The following is a 19,117-nucleotide window of genomic DNA, read 5'->3' as shown; positions in this document are numbered from 1 at the left end:
ACCGCGTCTGCTCGTCGTCACTTTTCTTCCATTGCCGATGCCGCTACGCGACCACAGTCTACAGAATTCCACTCCAGATCACATCTCCGTCCCGCGTGGCTGCGTCCACACCTCTCTCCTAGTCATGCAGTTGAGTTGGTATTCTTGAACAGATGCCAATCTAGAAGTTGCTCTTTGTCTTTGAGCTCAAGCACTCCTCCTTCAACCCCTCGCTCATTTGGGCACCCATCTCCTGGCCGAAGCATCATGCGAACCCATCATCCATCATTTCCCCGATCAAGAAGTTGTCTGAAGCGCTGAGTTCTAGCTGACATTTCGACACACTCACAATACCCCTCTCATTTAATTGCCATGCCCGGCCTACCAGCCAGTATCGATCTCGACCAATGTATAGCCCAACTTTACAAAAAGACTCTCCTCGCCGAATCTCTTATTGAAGCAATATGCGCAAAGGCGAAAGAGCTGTTGATGAAGGAGAGCAACGTTGTACACATATCAGCACCTGTCACAGTAGTGGGAGACATTCACGGTCAATTCTTTGATATGCTGGAGATCTTTAAGATCGGAGGCTTCTGCCCGGACACCAACTATCTCTTCCTCGGTGCGTCTTCCTTCTACAACATCAATCTGGTTTCTAACAGTACAACAGGGGACTATGTTGACCGCGGCCTGTTCAGTGTGGAGACGATCTCCCTTCTAGTTTGTTTGAAATTACGATACCCTTCACGCGTTCATCTTATTCGAGGTAATCATGAATCACGAGGTGTGACACAATCCTACGGCTTCTACACAGAATGTGCAAGAAAATATGGGAACGCCAATGTCTGGCACTACTTCACAGATATGTTCGACTTCCTTACACTCAGCGTTGTCATCAACAACCAGATCTTTTGTGTGCATGGAGGACTGTCCCCATCCATCCATTCAATCGACCAGATCAAAATCATCGACAGATATCGTGAAATCCCGCATGAAGGACCCATGGCGGATCTGGTGTGGTCAGACCCAGATCCTGAGCGAGACGAATTCTCTCTCTCGCCCCGAGGCGCTGGATATACCTTTGGAGGCGACGTTGTCAAGAAATTCCTCCAGGTCAACAGCATGTCCCACATTTTACGTGCTCATCAACTCTGCCAAGAAGGCTATCAAGTCCTCTATGATGATCGGCTCAGCACAGTGTGGAGTGCACCAAATTATTGCTACAGATGTGGCAATCTCGCTAGTGTTTTAGAGGTCAGCGATGCTGGAGATCGTTATTTCAATATTTTTGATGCTGCTCCGGAAAATGAGATTCATCGGAATGAGCAGCAGCAGCAGCAGCAACAGCAACAACAACAGCAAGCACAAGGCAAAGATGGCCAAGGCACTCAAATCGAATACTTTCTGTAAGCTTGTGAATCCGTCTTATGTTCGATTTCTCTAGACCCAATATCAAGCGGTGATCTGCAGGGGAGCGCTTGGGCACCACCCTTAAACGTTGAAAGCATCGTCATGAACGACCCTCAGATTGAGTTCAACAATCGTTACATGCGGCGACTTCATTAGGGCGTTCTGCAGAAAAGCGTTCAGCGTCAAGTCGCCGAGCGTCCTCACTTCCAGTCCTTTGCAATGTCAAAAGACCACTCAAACTTGAGATGAGTAGTATCATCATCATCTACAAATCGAGACACAGCGTCGTAATGGCCACGAGCCATCATGCCAGATGGCGCCTCCTCTGGAGCGAATTTCTTCGTGTACGTCGGTTTGTCAACAGTGTTCGGGGCATAACTACCGATCATTTCTTGGTCCTTGCCCAGGGGAATGCCTTTGCGCTTTAGATTCTGGACATACTTCAAGCCAGAGAGAACTTGGTGTTGGACGACAAAGACAGCCTTCATCTGGTACTTGGAGCCTTCTTTGATGCTGAAAGGCTTGTTCTTCAGGCTCTCCAATGCACCTTGCTGGGACAGGTCGATAGTGATATCTGGTCGACCTTCAACTTCCTATTGCCGTCGGTTTCAAAATCCCTCACGAAGCACAACACGTACTCACCAGGGCAAGAGACTTGATAATGCACAAACGTGGGTCGTTGGGATCAGAAATGCTGTTGCCTGTGGCAAGACCTAGCGATGCCTTCCATCTGTTCAAGGCATCATCCTCCTGGTCTGGCGAAGAGTGTTAGCTGGGTTGTGTTGAGGAAATCATGGACCTTTGGCCCCTGGAGGCCGAGCTTAGGTCAACATAAGATAGTTGACACGAGCATTTTGACTGCCACCACTCTTGCAAGTAGGACAGTAGGACAGACAGATAGTGTGTGACGAAAACCGATCGTCATACATAGTGCGAGCAGATGTAGGTGTAAATATCCAAGTCTTGACTTACCTAGCTTGTGATATTCATCCAGTGTTTTCTTCTCCCCCACCTTGAAACCGGGTGTTCTATCGGCTGCGACTTCGTCCGCCATATTGCTTGAGCCGAGTTGGACAAAGTTGGCTGTGGTCTCGTAGTATGCAAAGAGTCTCTAGTCTTTTTGAACACTGCTTGAATGTAGGGAAGTCCTTGTTTGAAGACAGATAGAGGAGAGACGGTGGACACCTGGAGGGGCTTGAAACATGAAGCGCTGAGCGATCGACCAGGCGGTCAGACAAGAATCAAAAATGGCAAAAAGCCCGCCAACGGTGGACCAATGGGGGCAGAAAACGCTAAGCCTAATGGGGCTGTCATTAAAGCGGGACACGAGCAACGGAGTCTGCAGTGACGTGACGCGACTTGACGCGCAGCGCAACCGACCATTATTGTTCCTTTCTGTTTGCACCTTATACCTACTCCGTACCTCGTTCTTGCTGTCTCAGTCTCGTCAATTTGTTTGCAGGTTCTGCTGTTCCCGGTCCCGTCCACTTACATCCCTAGGCCATTAGCAATCATGCCCGGGCGTGTACTGGATCAACCCAAGAAACGAGTCCTTACCGACGCAACCAACACCCACAATGCTCTCAAGTCCCCTCCCTCGTCGAAGAAGAGGAAACTCAATGGGCTCAACGGTAGTTTCAGTTCTTCTCAGGCCAACAATGGTGGCGTCAGATCCAAGCTGGCCTCCAGCCAGCCCAAGAGTGCTTTCGAGACTGAGGTCCTCGAGAAGATGACCCAGGACATCATTGGCTTGAAGCAAAATAACTCCGAGAAAGACCAGCAATGGGATAGACCTAGTCTTGATGACTTCAATCCCCATAAAGATGAGCTCTGCTTCCAGCAGATTGAAGTCGAAGAAGGCACGCTTCACGGTGGCAAGATGACAATCAAGATGTTTGGCGTGTCGGAGGTGAGAGCACCGATGCTGAATCAAGAGTCCAATCACTCATCTTTCTCTAGGAAGGACATTCAATTCTTCTCCACGTAACCGACTTTCTTCACTACCTATATGTCGCTGCTCCTGTCAATTTCCAACAACAGGATCTCAGCGGCTACAAAGCATATCTCGAATCACAGCTTGCGAATCACCAGCCCGTAATTCATTCGGTTCAGATGGTGCTTCGTGAAAACGTCTATGGATTTCAAGGCAATCAAAAGAGCCCCTACCTTAAGATCACAGTCACAGATCCAAAATTCATCAATCGGTTACGCACTGCAATCCAAGATGGACACGCCAACTACAAAGGAATGTGGAAGGGTGTTGAAAGCAAGATTCTGACATTCGACAGTATTCAGTACGTTCTTCGCTTTATGATTGACACTGGAGTTACTGGAATGTGCTGGGTTGGCGTCCCTGCTGGAAAGTATCATGTTCTACCACAGCATGATCGCCAATCAAACTGCCAGATTGAAGCGTACTGTCACTACAAGGATCTCATCTCACATGGGCACGATGGAGAGTGGGCTAAAATGGCCCCACTTCGGATATTATCCTTCGATATCGAATGCGCTGGGAGAAAAGGTGTATTCCCAGAAGCCGACATGGATCCAGTCATTCAGATTGCCAACGTCGTCACCAGATATGGAGAGTCCAAGCCCTTTGTTCGAAATGTTTTCGTCCTCGACACTTGCAGTTTGATCGTCAATACCCAAATCTACGAACATGATTCGGAGCCCAAAATGCTGATGGCTTGGAGAGATTTTCTAGAAAAGGTTGACCCTGATGTTATCATTGGCTACAATATTGCCAAATTCGACTTCCCTTACTTGCTGGACAGAGCAAAGCACTTAAAGTTGCAGAAGTTCCCATACTGGTCACGAATAAAGAGCGCCGTTTCTCATTCAACGGTGTCCAACTTTTCCAGCAAGCAGATGGGGAATCGTGACAGCAAAACAACAAATACCCACGGCCGTCTTCAACTTGATCTGTTACAGCTGGTACAAAGAGATCACCAACTCAGAAGCTACACTCTCAACTCTGTGAGTGCGCACTTCCTGGGAGAGCAAAAAGAAGATGTCCACCATACCATGATCACCGAACTTTTCAATGGTACTCCAGATTCAAGACGTCGGTTAGCTGTGTATTGCCTGAAGGACGCATATCTTCCACAGCGTCTCATGGACAAGCTAATGTGTCTCGTCAATTATACCGAAATGGCTAGAGTCACAGGAGTTCCGTTCAATTACCTACTTTCTCGTGGCCAACAAGTCAAATTCATCAGTCAGCTTTTCAGGAAAGCATTGCAACAGCAACTAGTGATACCAAACCTGAGCACGGAATCCACCGATGAACAATATGAAGGTGCCACAGTCATTGAGCCGGTTCGGGGTTACTATGATGTACCTGTTGCCACTCTTGATTTTGCCTCACTATATCCCTCCATAATCCAAGCCCATAATTTGTGCTATACCACGCTTTTGAACAAGTCGAGCATTGAAAAGCTCAATCTGACGAAGGATGAGGATTATATTGTCACGCCTAATGGGGACATGTTTGCAACCGCAAAGGTTCGAAAGGGCTTGCTTTCACAGATCCTGGAAGAATTACTTTCGGCACGTAAACGAGCCAAGAAGGAGCTTGCCCTTGAAACAGATCCGTTCAAGAAGGCAGTCCTCAACGGTCGTCAATTAGCCTTGAAGATTTCTGCAAATTCAGTCTATGGTCTCACAGGCGCTACAGTAGGCAAGCTACCATGCCTTCCAGTAGCCTCAAGTACAACAGCTTATGGCCGACAAATGATTGAGAAAACAAAATTTGAAGTTGAGCAAAAGTACACAATAGCCAATGGATATTCACATGACGCCCAGGTCATTTACGGAGATACCGATTCGGTCATGGTCAAATTTGGAGAGAAGGATCTGGCCAAGACCATGGAGCTTGGACAAGAAGCTGCCGATTTTGTCTCATCCAAGTTTGTCAACCCTATCAAACTGGAGTTCGAAAAGGTGTATTTCCCATATCTCCTGATCAACAAGAAGCGCTATGCCGGACTCTACTGGACCAATCCTACCAAGTTCGACAAGATGGATACCAAAGGTATTGAGACTGTCCGACGAGACAACTGTCGACTCGTACAGATAGTTATCGAAACGGTCCTGAAGAAGATTTTGATGGACCGAGACATTGATGGTGCTCAAGACTATGTCAAGGAGACCATCTCCAAACTAGTCCAGAATAAGATCGACCTCTCCATGCTAATTATTACAAAGGCCTTGTCAAAGACAGAATATGACGGCAAGCAAGCTCACGTCGAACTGGCTAAGCGTATGATGAAACGGGATGCGGGTTCTGCACCGGCTCTAGGGGATCGAGTACCATATGTCATCATCAAAGGGTCTGCGTCCAGCAAAAATTATGAGAAGTCCGAGGATCCAATGTTCGTCCTGGAGAACAACGTACCTATCGATACCAAGTATTACTTGGATAACCAGCTGTCAAATCCTCTGGGACGAATTTTCGAACCCATTCTCGGCGAAAAACGTGCGAACTCACTCCTCAATGGAGATCATACCCGTTCCATCTCCGTAGCAGCTCCAACATTGGGTGGATTGATGAAATTCACCAAGAAGACTGAAACTTGCATGGGTTGCAAGAAACCACTTGTTGGAGCAGAGGAGTCCAAGGGCGCAGTCTGCAAGGACTGCAGACCGAGGATCGGAGAACTATATACTAAGCATGTCAAGAGGACTGGAGAGCTCGAAGTGCGATTTAATCGACTGTGGACACAATGCCAGAGATGCCAAGGAAGTATGCATTCGGAGGTATTGTGTTCCTCGAGGGATTGTCCGATTTTCTACATGCGAATGAAGGCCAGAAAGGAGGTCGAAGAGGCAGGGCGTGAGTTGAGCAGATTTGATCATGATGCAGGTGCAATTTGGTAGAGTTTACACGAGTGTGGCATGATTGCCCACTGGGCATCAGTGTTTCTCATCCGGAAGGTCAATTGAGAGACCCATTGCATCTGGAATTGGAGTTTGATAGTCGGGCATCACTGCAAACAAAGGGCTTGCAAAGATGATGTTGACACAATTGAATGCAGAACCCTTCATTCCACATGGCATGCTTTTGTGGACAATAGATCGTACATGAGCAACGAATAGACATCACCGCCAAACAGAATCCGAACGAGGCTGCACCAAAGGGACTTTTACACGTGACCAACAACGCTTGGCGACGCGAGGCTGCGCATTCCTTGGTTAGAATGGGCAAAAGTGGGCAAGTTGAATTTTGGATGGAGACCCCACGTCACAGCTCCAAGCAACTGCAAGCTCCAACCTTCAGTCAACGCGAAACCTCCTTTACTTCTGTTCTGAAACCCTTGGCCATCTATCTCTTGGATCGTTCCAAGGCTCCTTCCATTCCTACAACACCGTCTCGAGCCCACTTGATATCTGCATCTCCAGTGCTGGACTCGGTGAGCAAAGAATAACAGCCATGCTCCCTCACAGATAGTCACCCTGTCCCAATCATACCAGGCGGAGTATGAACAGAGAGTCCAATGAACGCCGCAACCAGCGGATTGAAGAGCTATGGCGCAAACTTGACACCCGCAATCAAGGCGAGCTAGACCTGCCAGCACTCCAGAAAGGCCTCCGCACGATCGACCATCCACTCAAGAACGCCGATGCCCTTCTCACCGACGTTCTTAAAGCTGTTGACACCTCGGGCGATGGAAGAATACAGTTCAACGAATTCAGAGTCTTTGTGGAGCATGCTGAGAAGGAACTATGGCAGCTGTTTGAGAGCATCGACAAAGATCATAGTGGGGCACTCGATAAGGACGAACTTCGTTCTGCCTTCAGTCGGTCTGGCCTTACCATAAGTAATGCAAAGCTGGATCAATTCTTTGATGAGGTGGATACGAATCATGATGGCGAGATCAGTTTTGAGGAATGGAGGTGAGTTTGACTGTCCAGCCTGTGATCACCTCATGAGAACCGTCCTGTTGACAAGACCCCGCTAGAAATTTCCTCATGTTCCTCCCAGCAAATCAGCCCAGTCTTCGCGCCGTCATCACATACTATTCCGCGACTGCGAATGTGAATCAAGAAGGAGATGTTCACATAAACGATACACTGCAAGGCTTTGGTATAGTACCCTTTCCTCTTCATCAGCGAGCACAACGACGCCGACAAAAGTCCAGGTCCGATGACTGGTTCTTTTGGGCGCCGGCTTTCGGCCAGATGAGTATATCCGCCTTGGTTACTCGTTTTTCACGCCATTTTGTTGAAACAACGCTCCTTTACAAATTCTGACTGGCTTGCTAGAAATGCTGACAGACCTTCTCCCTCCATTAGGCTATTTTATAGCAGGCGGTTTAGCAGGCATGATCTCCAGGACGGCCACTGCACCACTTGACAGACTAAAAGTCTATCTCATTGCACAGACCAGTCCGAAGAAAGCTGCCCTTGCAGCTGCAAAGGATGGTGCTCCACTGCAGGTGATCAAGAATTTCAGTCGCCCCTTGGTCGACGCCTGTAAAGATTTATGGGCGGCTGGTGGCATGCGCAGCTTGTTTGCTGGGAATGGTCTGAATGTGGTCAAAGTCATGCCTGAATCAGCCATGAAATTTGGAGCCTACGAGGCAGCGAAGAAAGCGCTTGCTGAGTTCGAGGGCTCTGATCCCAAGCATTTGCATCCGACATCGCAGTTCCTTGCGGGAGGATTTGGAGGTGTAATATCACAGTGTGTGGTATATCCTTTGGATACGCTAAAGTTGTAAGTACTTGCGACTTCCTTCATTCTTTGCGCTAAATGTATTTTCGCTCTACAGCCGAATGCAATGTGAGACGGTCTCGGGTGGTCTCCATGGAAATGCATTGATTGCCCAGACGGCAAAGAAAATGTGGAGGCAAGGCAGGCTCTTACCATATTATCGAGGTCTAGGAATGGGACTCGCCGGGATGTTCCCGTACAGTGCCATTGACTTATTCATTTTCGAGAATTGCAAACACTTTGTGCTAGCGAGAAAAGCTAAAGCGAACCGATGTCACGAGGAGGATGTGGACATGAGCAATCTGATCACAGGTATCATCGGAGCGACATCAGGAGCGATCAGTGCCACGGTTGTGTATCCAATCAACCTCCTAAGGACGCGACTACAGGCTCAAGGCACAGTACTTCATCCACCAACATATAAAGGGATCGCAGATGTTACAATCAAGACCATACAAGGCGAAGGATTCAAAGGACTTTTCAAGGGCGTGACACCGAATTTACTGAAGGTTGCCCCGGCAGTTAGCATTAGCTACGTGGTGTACGAGAACAGCAAGGCGTTATTAGAGCTACGCTGATGAACTGGGATGGCTTATTGGGACTGGCCTTGACTATACATGAGACCAGAGCGAAGAATTAAATGTTTATTGGCCTTGTAAATGCCTCACTTTCGGTATTGCACATAGATACCACCCTTCTGAGTTATGTCTCACCGGGCCGTGATCGCATGGCTGCCACCCGCCAGGGCCACGTGATATGCCAAGACTTTTGCCCGCCCTCGGAAGCGGAAGTACTTTGATCGTCCTTCTCTCAATCCAAATCATCTGCCCCGCGATTGGATCTGCGCATTGGCATTATCCCATGGTCCCCGATTCTTCCAACCAGGGACTACCGATAAGATGCTTGCCTCTTGTTCTCCTCCTGAGTCTTCATTTGAGATCCCATCCTGATCCCAATCTGAAATCTCATCCGTAGTCCCTCTGAATCCGGTCTACGCAATATTGACTGCTGTTTTCCTCGGTGCCTCAATCCATCGACCATTACCAACGGCGACGCCGATAGCCTACGGCTACTTTCTCTTGCTCCTCCCTTCTGCGCCGAAGCCGCGCATGCAGGCTTTTACTAATCTTCAGCCCTGACTTGTATTTCCTATTCAGAACAGGTGGATCCCACGATTCGCTCTGCATTTGTTGTCTGGGGTATAGATGAGTTTGCGCCGCAAGAGTCCGGGATTTCTGCCAGATGAAAGGATGCACATGTACCGGCTTCTAGCATTCAGGTTACATGAAACAGTAGCCTCTTCTGTCCGAAAAAGACCTTAAAATCAGAGGACGCGCAGGTGCGTCAAGCGAACACTTAAAGCCACCATGGCCGACGAGGTCAACCCCGATCAGACTCCTCCTGCAGATCATGACATTCCTCTTATCACAGAAGAATCTGGGGCGCAGTTATCCAAAAGCAAAAACAAGAGCAAGGATAAAGAAAGCGCAGCAAGCAAACGAAGGTGCGTCAGTACAGCCTGCATCGCCTGTCGAAAGAGAAAGTCAAAGTGCGATGGAAACCTACCCAAGTGCGCTGCTTGCGCTTCAGTTTATCTGACCGAGTGCGAATATGCGCCCCATACCGATCACCGACGGAAAGGCGTGTATAAGAAGGAAGTAGACAGTTCCAAAGCCAAGAATACTACCCTCCAGGTTCTTATCCAAGCCATCCTCAACGCGGAGGAGGACGATGTAATGGAGCTCGTTCGCCAGATCCGCACATGCGATAGCCTCGAAGAGCTCGCCCACCGCATTGAGACAGAAGAGAGTATTGCGGCAGAAGAGGTTCCTGACTCCCCCGTCTATAAAGATGACCAAACTGTGCCTCAATTTGAAGCCGAGCTGTCGGGAAGGATGGGTGACCTGATGCTTGATGGCTCCGTGAAATTTATCGGTGGCACGTCCAACCTCATATGGTTGCCAGAAGACTACGATCCTCAACGAGCATCTGGGCAATCCCCCGGTCAGCAGCTAGACACCAGCATAGTCCGCCCGCGGGAGGAGGCAATCTTATCGTGGACCACGGTCACGGAGGATAAAGAGCTCATTCTCCATTTTATCAACATGTATTTCTGTTGGCACTACGCTTTCTTCACAACACTGGCGAAGCAGCTCTTCTACCGCGATTTCTTGACTGGCACATCCTCCCAGTATTGCTCCCCATTGCTTGTGAACGTCATGCTCGCCCTGGGTTGTCACTTTTCATCCAGACCAGCGGCAAAAGCAGACCCTGACAACTCAGGCACCACAGGCGACCATTTCTTCGCTGAGGCTAAGAGGCTCCTCTACGAGGATGATGAGTTCGCCAATGCAAAGCTGTGCACCGTCCAGGCTCTGGCGTTGATGTCGGTGCGGGAGGCTGGATGTGGCCGTGAGAGTAAAGGCTGGGTATATAGTGGCATGAGTTTTCGAATGGCATGCGATCTTGGATTGAACGTTGATGTATCGCCAATTAATGAATCATCTCGGCTTGCAGATGAAGATATTGACGCAAGGAGGATAACATTTTGGGGATGTTTCCTTTTTGATAAGTATGGCCATCCCCTGTCTGACTTTCCTCACCACACATTCGGCTGACAATTGGTGCTTTCCAGGTGTTGGTCGAATTATCTTGGACGCCAACCTCAGCTTCAAATGCCAAATATCACGGTGAAGAAGCCTGATGTATTCCCACACGAAGATAGTGAAATGTGGTCTCCGTACACTGACTCCGGTATTATCCAAGCACATGCACAACCAGCACGCACGCGAGCCGTTGCCCTGCAGCTTTCAAAACTAGCTGAAATATCCGGTGATCTACTAGGTTCCTTCTACAACCCTACTCAAATCGACAAACCAATTTCCTCCAAAGCCGAGCTCAAGAAATTGAGTGACGTGCACACAAGACTAGAAGCTTGGAAGCAGGCACTCCCATCTGAACTGGAGGCGAGAGAGGGCCAGCTGCCCCAAGTATTACTGATGCAGTGAGTACTGTAATTTCAATTTCTGCCCATCAAATATCTAATGCAATCTAGCATGTTCTTCCAGTTGTTATATATACACCTCTACCGCCCCTTCCTTAGATACACACGCAGCACCTCACCATTGCCCCCTCATATCTCACCTCGGAAATTCTGCACGCAAGCTGCTGGCGCCGTATCGAAACTCTTCCGACTCTACAAACGCACCCATGGACTACGCCAAATCTGTAATATCGCCATTTATATCGTACATTCAGCATGTACAATCCACCTATTGAACCTACCTGATAAGAATGCTCGGCGGGACATTATCCACGGCGTGAAACACCTCGAGGAGATGGGCGAGTGCTGGACGGCCGCAAGGCGGACCCTAACGGTACTACAGGTGTGCGCCGAAAAATGGAAAATTACAGTTCCTGACGAGGCGGACGTCGTCTTCACGCGTGTGCGCATGAAGTGGGGACTTGGCGGAGATGGCAGCACTGGCACCGGTGGAGTCCTTGCCAACTACTCGCCACAGAGCCAGAACCTCGCACAAATGGCAAAACAGATCACATCGCAGCCTTTGCAGCTGACGGACCTCATGGCACGAAACATTCAGCAGCAGCAGCAGCAGCAGCAGCAGCAGCAGCAGCAGCAGCAGCAAGCGGCATTAATGCGGTCCTCGATTCCACAAGTCTATCCTGGCCTATCTGGAGGTCACATGGCTCCTAGTCCAGCAGAAACGATCGATACACGACGCAGTTCAGGTGGTCTTTCTCTCCCACCGACTAGCGCGGCTGACCTGTCACGCAACCTTCATAAAATCCGACCATCGACACACCTAACACAAGCACAGCAAGATGCGTGGAACTCGCACCAAGCACGCATGAAAGGCGCGGTTGCCTCAGCATCTGCTGCCGCCGCAGCCGGGGCCGGTGGCTCGGCAGGCCGGCCGTTGGAGGCTGCCCGCCTCTTCGGAGGTGTCGACTCACTCATAGAAGAGACACAGGACTGGTTCTTCAAGGACCAGAACCAGCTTGCCGTAGGCTTCGAGAATTGGGGTCGTCCCACACAGCAGGACTGGGGGAACCTTGACCTGAGCTTCTTCGATGAGGAAGGTCCCGCTGCTCATGCTGTGCAGAGGGGCGGTCAGGGTGGTGTTATCAACAGCAGTGCTTCCGGTGGAGTTGGTACCGGCAGTGGAGTTGCCACGGATGACAACTCCCCGGACTATATGGGCAATGGTATTGGCGCTGGCTACGGCAGCGGGTATGAAGCATATCTGGACACGAATCCCGTCGATGTCAATGGCTATACTGCACAGTTCAATGGCGCTGGCAACGGAGCTGGAGGAATTAATGGGTACTCGTCTGAGCAGAATGACGCAAGTGGTGGTGCTATGGGTGTTGGGATGGGCACGATGGGTAATAGAGGCAGCGGTGGTGGAGCAGTCGGCGGAGGAGCGACGTATGGCTACAAGCGCCACCATCTTCAAGGGTCATCGCGAGACAGGCCGTTTGATGATGATGTGTATTACTGACTAAATGATGGATTGGTTGGCAGGCTAGTCGAGTGGCCAAGATGGTTGGTTATCTCCTGCGCCCTCCCGACGATGTATGATGATGAAAAGGTCGGAAATCTGAGTGTTAACTTTTAATAAGCGCAAGATTTTTGTGTATATCTATGCACAGAGAGAGAGAGAGAGACATCGAGCAGAAACTAATGGTGGCACAGTGCGCTTATATGTCGATGGTGAATCTGAATGATACTTGTTCACCAACTTCAGCTCCGGATACCGTCTGTAACCAAGCTTTTCCCTACCCTCTGAGTAGTTAGAGCCGTTCTTCAAACTCGGCGGTCTCGTTGCAAAATTGATGCGTCCCTTGTGTTGTTTCCAATATCATGATGATGTCGTAGCCTCTTTCTGTACTTTCGTAGACCAGAACCCAGGAATAAGGTGAATTACTAGAAGTACGAATAGGTTTACGGGTTCAGCGGATCGAGCTACTAACCGTGGTTAAGCGGATCGGACCGTGCCCTAAGCAGCTGTAAACCCACCCAACTTCACACTCCTCCCCCGTACTCGTAAGGCAACTTACGATTGACGAGATGACGACCTGAGTTTGATCTACAAGTACATAATAGTACGTAGTACATTCTAGATTGAGAAAGGTGGGAAATTCGTTTGCCCTACAATACTATCAAATCCTATATTACAACGCCCCAAGGCTTTTTCTCTCTTTCTGCCTAAATTTGATATGCTCAATGTGTCTTCATTTTGAGTGAGAAGATTATCGAGAATGAACACCAGTTCTACCTTCTGAAATCTCATGTAGCCCAGAACCCGGAGAGAAAAGGCTAAAATAACGGTAGGTGTTGCTATTATTAGAGAAGGGTTATATCGGATATGATCTATGGCATGTGATGGAGGAGTTCCTGTTAATGTACTGCGTCCACATGATGCTAACGGCTTCGACCTTCCGCAAGAGGCCTCCATCCTAAACTACACTCAGTCTAATTGCAAGGATCATGACGTCGACCTTCAGAGAAAGTGTCTGGGTGTGGCCGGAGAGCGCCTTGAGAAACGCCTGGTCTAGTCAATGGACTTGTCCTGCAGCGCCCAGGAACAGTAGTCAATTGATTATGCCCGCTCCGGCTCGCATTGATGCCCGTCAACCAATAATGAGCTTCTTAGTACCAATCGCGCGATTATCAGCCACAGAACAGTAACGCAACGCTGCAGCCACGCAGGCTCCAGCGACGGCCTGGATCTCCCGTGCTTCGCAGCGATGCTATGAACTTGATCTGCCTGGAAACTACTTAAAGACTGACGCCACCCGGTGGAGAAGCCGCCATCTTTTTGGATCCAACCTCTCGCATTGCGCTCGCAGCTGCAGCCTGACTGATTGGTTACCCGATTGTTGCGCTCTTTTAGGGCCGTTTATCTGGTCTAGTCTCACCCATGGCTGCCCTTCCCCTCGCTGATGACTTTGTTGCTTTCTCCGAGGTCAATCCATCCAATCCATCCAATCCTAAATTCAGATGTATTTATCCTTTGGTCCAGGAAGGCCGCCCTTGTAAAAATAAAATTGCCAGTCGCCTGCTCACGACCACCGCGGACATCAAGAAAAAGATTCTCGAAGAAACCTCCTCTGCAGAAAGATCGGCCTTGCTCCGAGAATTTATCAGAAACTGTTGTTGCAAGAGAGACCACCGCGAGAAGGTCACTGACACTGTACTCGCCGAAGAACTACTTCAAAGATGGAGAACAGAGCTAGATGCCATCAAATCGCCTCCTACTATCTCGGGCGCGAGGACTCCTCAGGCTCCACACGGATATGGGCTGAGATCGAGGGGCGCAGTAGCCCAGCCAACGACATCATCGTTGGGGAGGGAGGGAGGCGCTTCCATAGATGAGTTTGAGCCCATGAAGAGGAGGTCAGACCAGACACTGGTTGGCATGATTCTCCGCCCTCTCTCGTCTGCGGATCTTGGAGAACGGAATATTGGGGAGCTTTATGCGTACCAGAGGGCCTCGAGCCGGGGGGTCATCAAAATTGGATGTTCTGTAGACACCAACGGCCGCATGAGAGGCATCAAGAGCAGATGTAAGTACGAGCCGACCCTGTTGCACTGTGTCAGGAATGTGCCATACATGGCGAGAGCGGAGACCTTCGTCCATTACGAGCTCCTGCCGTATTGGAGGAGAGAGTTGAAATGCAATCACGGCCTTGGCTGCAATGTCCAACACCAAGAATGGTTCCAGTGCTCCATCGAACTTGCCACCCGGAGCATGGACAATTTTAGCAAATGGTTGGTTGAAGCCGAGCCGTACGATGGCTACGGCTTCCTCAAGTCAGAATGGAAGAAATTCATTGAAGGGATGGAGCGTGCAGGACGACAAGTCACATCTCAGAGCCTGCTGGATGAGTGGGAACGGCTTCAACAATCAAATAAGGCTCTAAGTTCGGCTCAGATCGATGGCACAGTCTTACCGCCCAAACCTGTGGGATCCCGGGAAACTGTAGGCCCCTCATCTCATCAGCCAGTGACCACCTTGCCGCGGGACATCGAGGAACAACTCTCGAACCTCCTGAGAATGATTGGATCATTGCAACTCGATCTTCTTCCCCTCTATCCAAACGCAAAACTTTCTCCTTGGAGCCAAGCTCGCTTGGTAGAGAGCATTTGCGCATGAGCACTTCTCGACACATACGCACCTCTTGTCGCACGATTTTCCTGCCTGACGCAGGCCTCGCCATTGGGAATTGTTTGTTTTGGTTTTATGTTTGGAGCTACGGGCGTTCATCTGGTTGCAAGGTATTTATCTAGTTACAGGCGTCCTTTACTGCATGTCCGCATTTCCAATAACTGTAGTTCGATATAATCCCCCTGTTGCGCCTGGCTTGGAGCTTGGAGTTTTAGTCCCTTTAGTGACACCAAGAATCTTAGAGTCTTATGTATATTATGTAGATTGTCTGTATAGTTAGTTCAAGGAAAGGCTTTTGATGGTATGATCAGATCGAACTCGCTCATTGCTCAATCATTCCTCTTCTGAAGCAGTAAATCGGCCGATCAGCAATTGTGACCCCCGATCCGCACATCAGATGTCGAAGTACGCAAGAGAATCTTATAGAGCCAAGACAACTATAGGACCTTTGTTGAATCAAGAAAATTGGAGAACTCCAAGCCGTAGTAAAATTACCAGAAGAAGGAAAGGGTCGCCCCTGCCTCATTGGAGCGCCGGGCTTTAGTGAACTACTAGAACGGGAGTAACCTTAACCTTGGAGGTCTTAGCGGACCCGACGGCGGGGCATCTTCAAACTTCAAAAGACAAAGTCGCGCCTCAACCTCGTATCAAGTGATACTTCACCTTTGCCTAATCTGCTCGCAGCCTCGCAGCCGATAATGGCTGATTATGTGGGCTCGTCGCAAACGCCATTGCAGTGGGTCAACCATGACGCAAAGAATATGAAAGCCGCGCCGAATCGAGGGCAGGTATTCAAACATATCCAGAGTTCCTATCGCAAGTGGAAGCGGCTGGAGGACAATAAGTCGCTGGCTGCCTCAGTGAAACCTCCTGGCTCAATGCAGGGTGTGGTTGGAGCTAGCGATAGGCCTCCTATTCGCGGCAATGAGACACATCGCACAGCGCTTCCATCGAGATCGTCTTCGAAGAAGAATAAAACCACGAATTGCAGCTACTTGCCAAGCAGCTGTGGTGCTGTCATTCGGCGGTCCCCCTCGCCAGTGACTATCCTTCAACGCGGTAGCTCCGACCCCTTTGACGTCCTCGCCGTCGAAATCACTCCGCAAGTTAATTCCATGTTGTCTTTCTACAGGGACACCATACTCAGAGCTCTTTGTCAGGTTGACTCTACCACAGGCTTGGGAGGCGATATCGCTGATAGAACGTGGCAGAGCCAAGTGGAGAGCCTTAAGGACCCAGGTCATAGGTTAGCTGACCGCTGATGAAATTCGTCCGAGCGATGGAGTCAAACTTACACGTTCAGTTACGCGCTCGTTGCTTCCGCTTCGGCTATTGCTTCCAGGACTGCCGCCACACCACACTATCTCAATTACGCAGCCGCATGCCGCCTTAAAAGTATTCATTATCTGAAAATAAAAATGTCTGAGCCTGATAGCTTCTTGAATTTGGCATCAATGGAGCATGTCAACAGCGCTTGCGAAGCAGAGATATACGCGGGTAACATGGCTGGAGCTCGGGCACATATGCAATGGCTAAGCCGACTATGCATGAGATACCTGGAACGTGAACCCTTGGATCGGATGATGCTGGTCCATTTGGCGAACGACTTCTACCATGATGTGCAAATCTCCATGATCACCATGCAGAGAACGTCATTTGACGTCCACAATTGGATGCCAAAGGCAATCGCTGAAGCCGTGGAGCTTGCATCCCGGTGCCTACCAAAATTCATGCACGACGTCCCTGACACATTCAACGCCGTCATCGATGACAATTTACGACGATCGTTGCTCGACAGACGTAAAGCTGGCAAGCTATGGCTGGAGGAAAACAATGAACCAGTGCTCCAGCCCGAGCTGGTTTACTTCCATGCGCTCATGACTGGCGGGGTTCACTTTGGCCGACTGCTCGACAGGTACCTGACGTACAAGGCCATGGCGGTGTCACCGGAACACCCTCTCACGCAGATCTACCTTCACCAACACCTGTTGCTGGGTGTGCTCTATTGGATGTACTTATGTGGTAGAGAAGTGTATCTGGGAGACCACCTTCTCTTTGACGGCACAGGTCTACTGCTCAGGCAACTCCGCGACAGTCTGGAATCGGCAGACCTAGAGCTCAAACCTGAAGAACGCACTACAGAGTATAGTGAGACCAGGCTGTACGCGCTGTACACGGGGGCGTTCTCCGAACAACGACAGCGCTCTCGTCGTCCAGAAACCACGCCACAATCATATTGTTGGTTCACCGACCAATTCGCGCGCTATGTAAGCACCATGGGTCTACGAACCTGGTCAGAGGTGGAAGCAATAGTGGAAACATTTCTGTATTATCGAATACTTGAACCACGTGGTGAAACTTGGTTCGAGAAGGCCATGAGTGTCTCCCTCGGAGACCAGAACTTGAAATAGTGGTGAAGCAGGGAGACCTTGATGTGGATAGAAAGCCTTAGTCTGGGGGGTCGCAGTTCGATGCCCCGATATGCATCAAATTCTACTCGAACATGGGCATGGAGTCATGGGCCACCCCACTTCTACTTTCCTTTTATACACCGTACTTGTCACTTCGCCGAGGTACATGAGGGTATGAGCAGAAAGTATCTGCTGACTTCGCGTTTGTATACCTACTCTTCTTCTTGATCATCCTGAAAAGGAATTTTTCGGCTGGCTTTATCCCGAGGACTTGAGGCGTGAACAGTTCTTAGTGCTATCGATGTTAGTTCAGGTGCTACGATTGTGATAGCGAGTCTAGGTGAATATAAGTGATCGAATACATAGCGTCCCAGTGTGTACCTTTTCCTGTTTACCGTTCATTCTTCTTTCAAAGCCTCGGGCCTCTTTATCGAGATGACGAAAGACTATCTGACTTCAAATAACGATCATAGACTAGGCGGACCTCTGTTGACATCAACCTTTGGTCGGGTCGCACCTTGGTGTGGGATTTTCCGGCGGGTAGACTTGCTCATAGAGCACGCTTGCGGGGCAAGGGTCTTTCCACTTCGAAACTCCGGCCTGTAAACAAATACCTTTCCTTGATGCCGGCCGTCAATCCCAAGGTGCATCAGCTACCTTCGAGTCATGGTATTGTCTACCCGCACCCCGCAATCGAGACTTCAAATCTACTTTGGCCAGACTAGCTCCTTTGATGTGAGGAAGTATCGGCATCTGAGAGTGATCCAAACCGAAAGAGTGGGGATAAGCCGAATGTGCAGCTTGTTAGATGCTGCTTGAGAGAATGCGGGCAATATATATCGTATACGAAATTCCTTCACTGTGTCTCTACCGTGGTCCCTCGAGGGAATGCAACATCAGTTTCGTGATGATGACCACGAATACTTGGCCTGTGGCAAGCGCTCTAATACTCTTCAGCATGGGGGATCTGTATGCTGTGCAGTCGTGGACCTATCTACCCATCCCAGTTCCGCCCACTGTTGATAGAGCCAATCACTTGACACATAAGGCCACATTTTTGTGCGTAGGGGGCCTGTGCGACCTTCTATCAGGGCTGAAACCGCATGTACCCTTAAGGACCTATCTTATTTTGAGGTGACAGCACAGCTTGGAGTAGTAAACTTGGTCAAGAATGATTTTTTATCAACCTGGACTTGTCGTTGAGAGAATCTTTTCTCAAACAGGCTGCTCTTCTGAGTTGAATTCTCTCTCCCACCGTGAATGAGTAGCAGCTAGTGTTCAAAGAGACCATTATAGTACGACGCTCCATCGCAGCAGTTAGTTCAGTTCTCCTTAGGAGTTCTGTCGTTTTTAAATGCTTTCATCGTTGATTGATGAGGGTATGGTGGGCGTCGGATCAATGAAGTTAG

General features: G+C 49.5%; 7 protein-coding genes across 7 annotated transcripts; 6 read left to right on the top strand and 1 right to left on the bottom strand.

Moving 5' to 3' along the window:
* Positions 1–351: 351 nt before the first annotated feature.
* A1O9_08533 (serine/threonine-protein phosphatase) lies at positions 352–1,389 on the top strand (the record flags this gene model as incomplete). The annotated part of the gene is made up of 2 exons (XM_013402918.1): positions 352–601; positions 650–1,389. The coding sequence occupies 2 exons, from the start codon at positions 352–354 to the stop codon at positions 1,387–1,389; spliced, it is 990 nt and encodes a 329-aa protein (XP_013258372.1).
* Positions 1,390–1,589: 200 nt separating this feature from the next.
* Positions 1,590–2,443, bottom strand: A1O9_08532 (uncharacterized protein; the record flags this gene model as incomplete). Its single annotated transcript, XM_013402917.1, has 3 exons — positions 1,590–1,982; positions 2,032–2,144; positions 2,362–2,443. The coding sequence occupies 3 exons, from the start codon at positions 2,441–2,443 to the stop codon at positions 1,590–1,592; spliced, it is 588 nt and encodes a 195-aa protein (XP_013258371.1).
* Positions 2,444–2,902: 459 nt separating this feature from the next.
* A1O9_08531 (DNA polymerase delta subunit 1) lies at positions 2,903–6,270 on the top strand (the record flags this gene model as incomplete). The annotated part of the gene is made up of 2 exons (XM_013402916.1): positions 2,903–3,298; positions 3,349–6,270. 2 exons carry the CDS (start codon positions 2,903–2,905, stop codon positions 6,268–6,270), a joined length of 3,318 nt encoding a protein of 1,105 aa, XP_013258370.1.
* Positions 6,271–6,871: 601 nt separating this feature from the next.
* A1O9_08530 (uncharacterized protein) lies at positions 6,872–8,682 on the top strand (the record flags this gene model as incomplete). Its single annotated transcript, XM_013402915.1, has 4 exons — positions 6,872–7,287; positions 7,353–7,597; positions 7,657–8,107; positions 8,163–8,682. 4 exons carry the CDS (start codon positions 6,872–6,874, stop codon positions 8,680–8,682), a joined length of 1,632 nt encoding a protein of 543 aa, XP_013258369.1.
* Positions 8,683–9,471: 789 nt separating this feature from the next.
* A1O9_08529 (uncharacterized protein) lies at positions 9,472–12,627 on the top strand (the record flags this gene model as incomplete). The annotated part of the gene is made up of 3 exons (XM_013402914.1): positions 9,472–10,676; positions 10,740–11,108; positions 11,160–12,627. 3 exons carry the CDS (start codon positions 9,472–9,474, stop codon positions 12,625–12,627), a joined length of 3,042 nt encoding a protein of 1,013 aa, XP_013258368.1.
* Positions 12,628–14,127: 1,500 nt separating this feature from the next.
* Positions 14,128–15,015, top strand: A1O9_08528 (uncharacterized protein; the record flags this gene model as incomplete). The annotated part of the gene is made up of 1 exon (XM_013402913.1): positions 14,128–15,015. A coding segment is annotated over one exon (888 nt), but the record flags the coding sequence as incomplete, so codon positions are not given.
* Positions 15,016–15,995: 980 nt separating this feature from the next.
* On the top strand, positions 15,996–17,708 carry A1O9_08527 (uncharacterized protein; the record flags this gene model as incomplete). The annotated part of the gene is made up of 2 exons (XM_013402912.1): positions 15,996–16,543; positions 16,601–17,708. 2 exons carry the CDS (start codon positions 15,996–15,998, stop codon positions 17,706–17,708), a joined length of 1,656 nt encoding a protein of 551 aa, XP_013258366.1.
* Positions 17,709–19,117: the final 1,409 nt, after the last annotated feature.

The sequence above is a fragment of the Exophiala aquamarina genome, assembly GCF_000709125.1.
Source record: "Exophiala aquamarina CBS 119918 chromosome Unknown aczIA-supercont1.7, whole genome shotgun sequence".
NCBI lineage: Eukaryota > Fungi > Ascomycota > Eurotiomycetes > Chaetothyriales > Herpotrichiellaceae > Exophiala > Exophiala aquamarina.
This window is presented reverse-complemented; position numbering and strand designations above follow the sequence as displayed.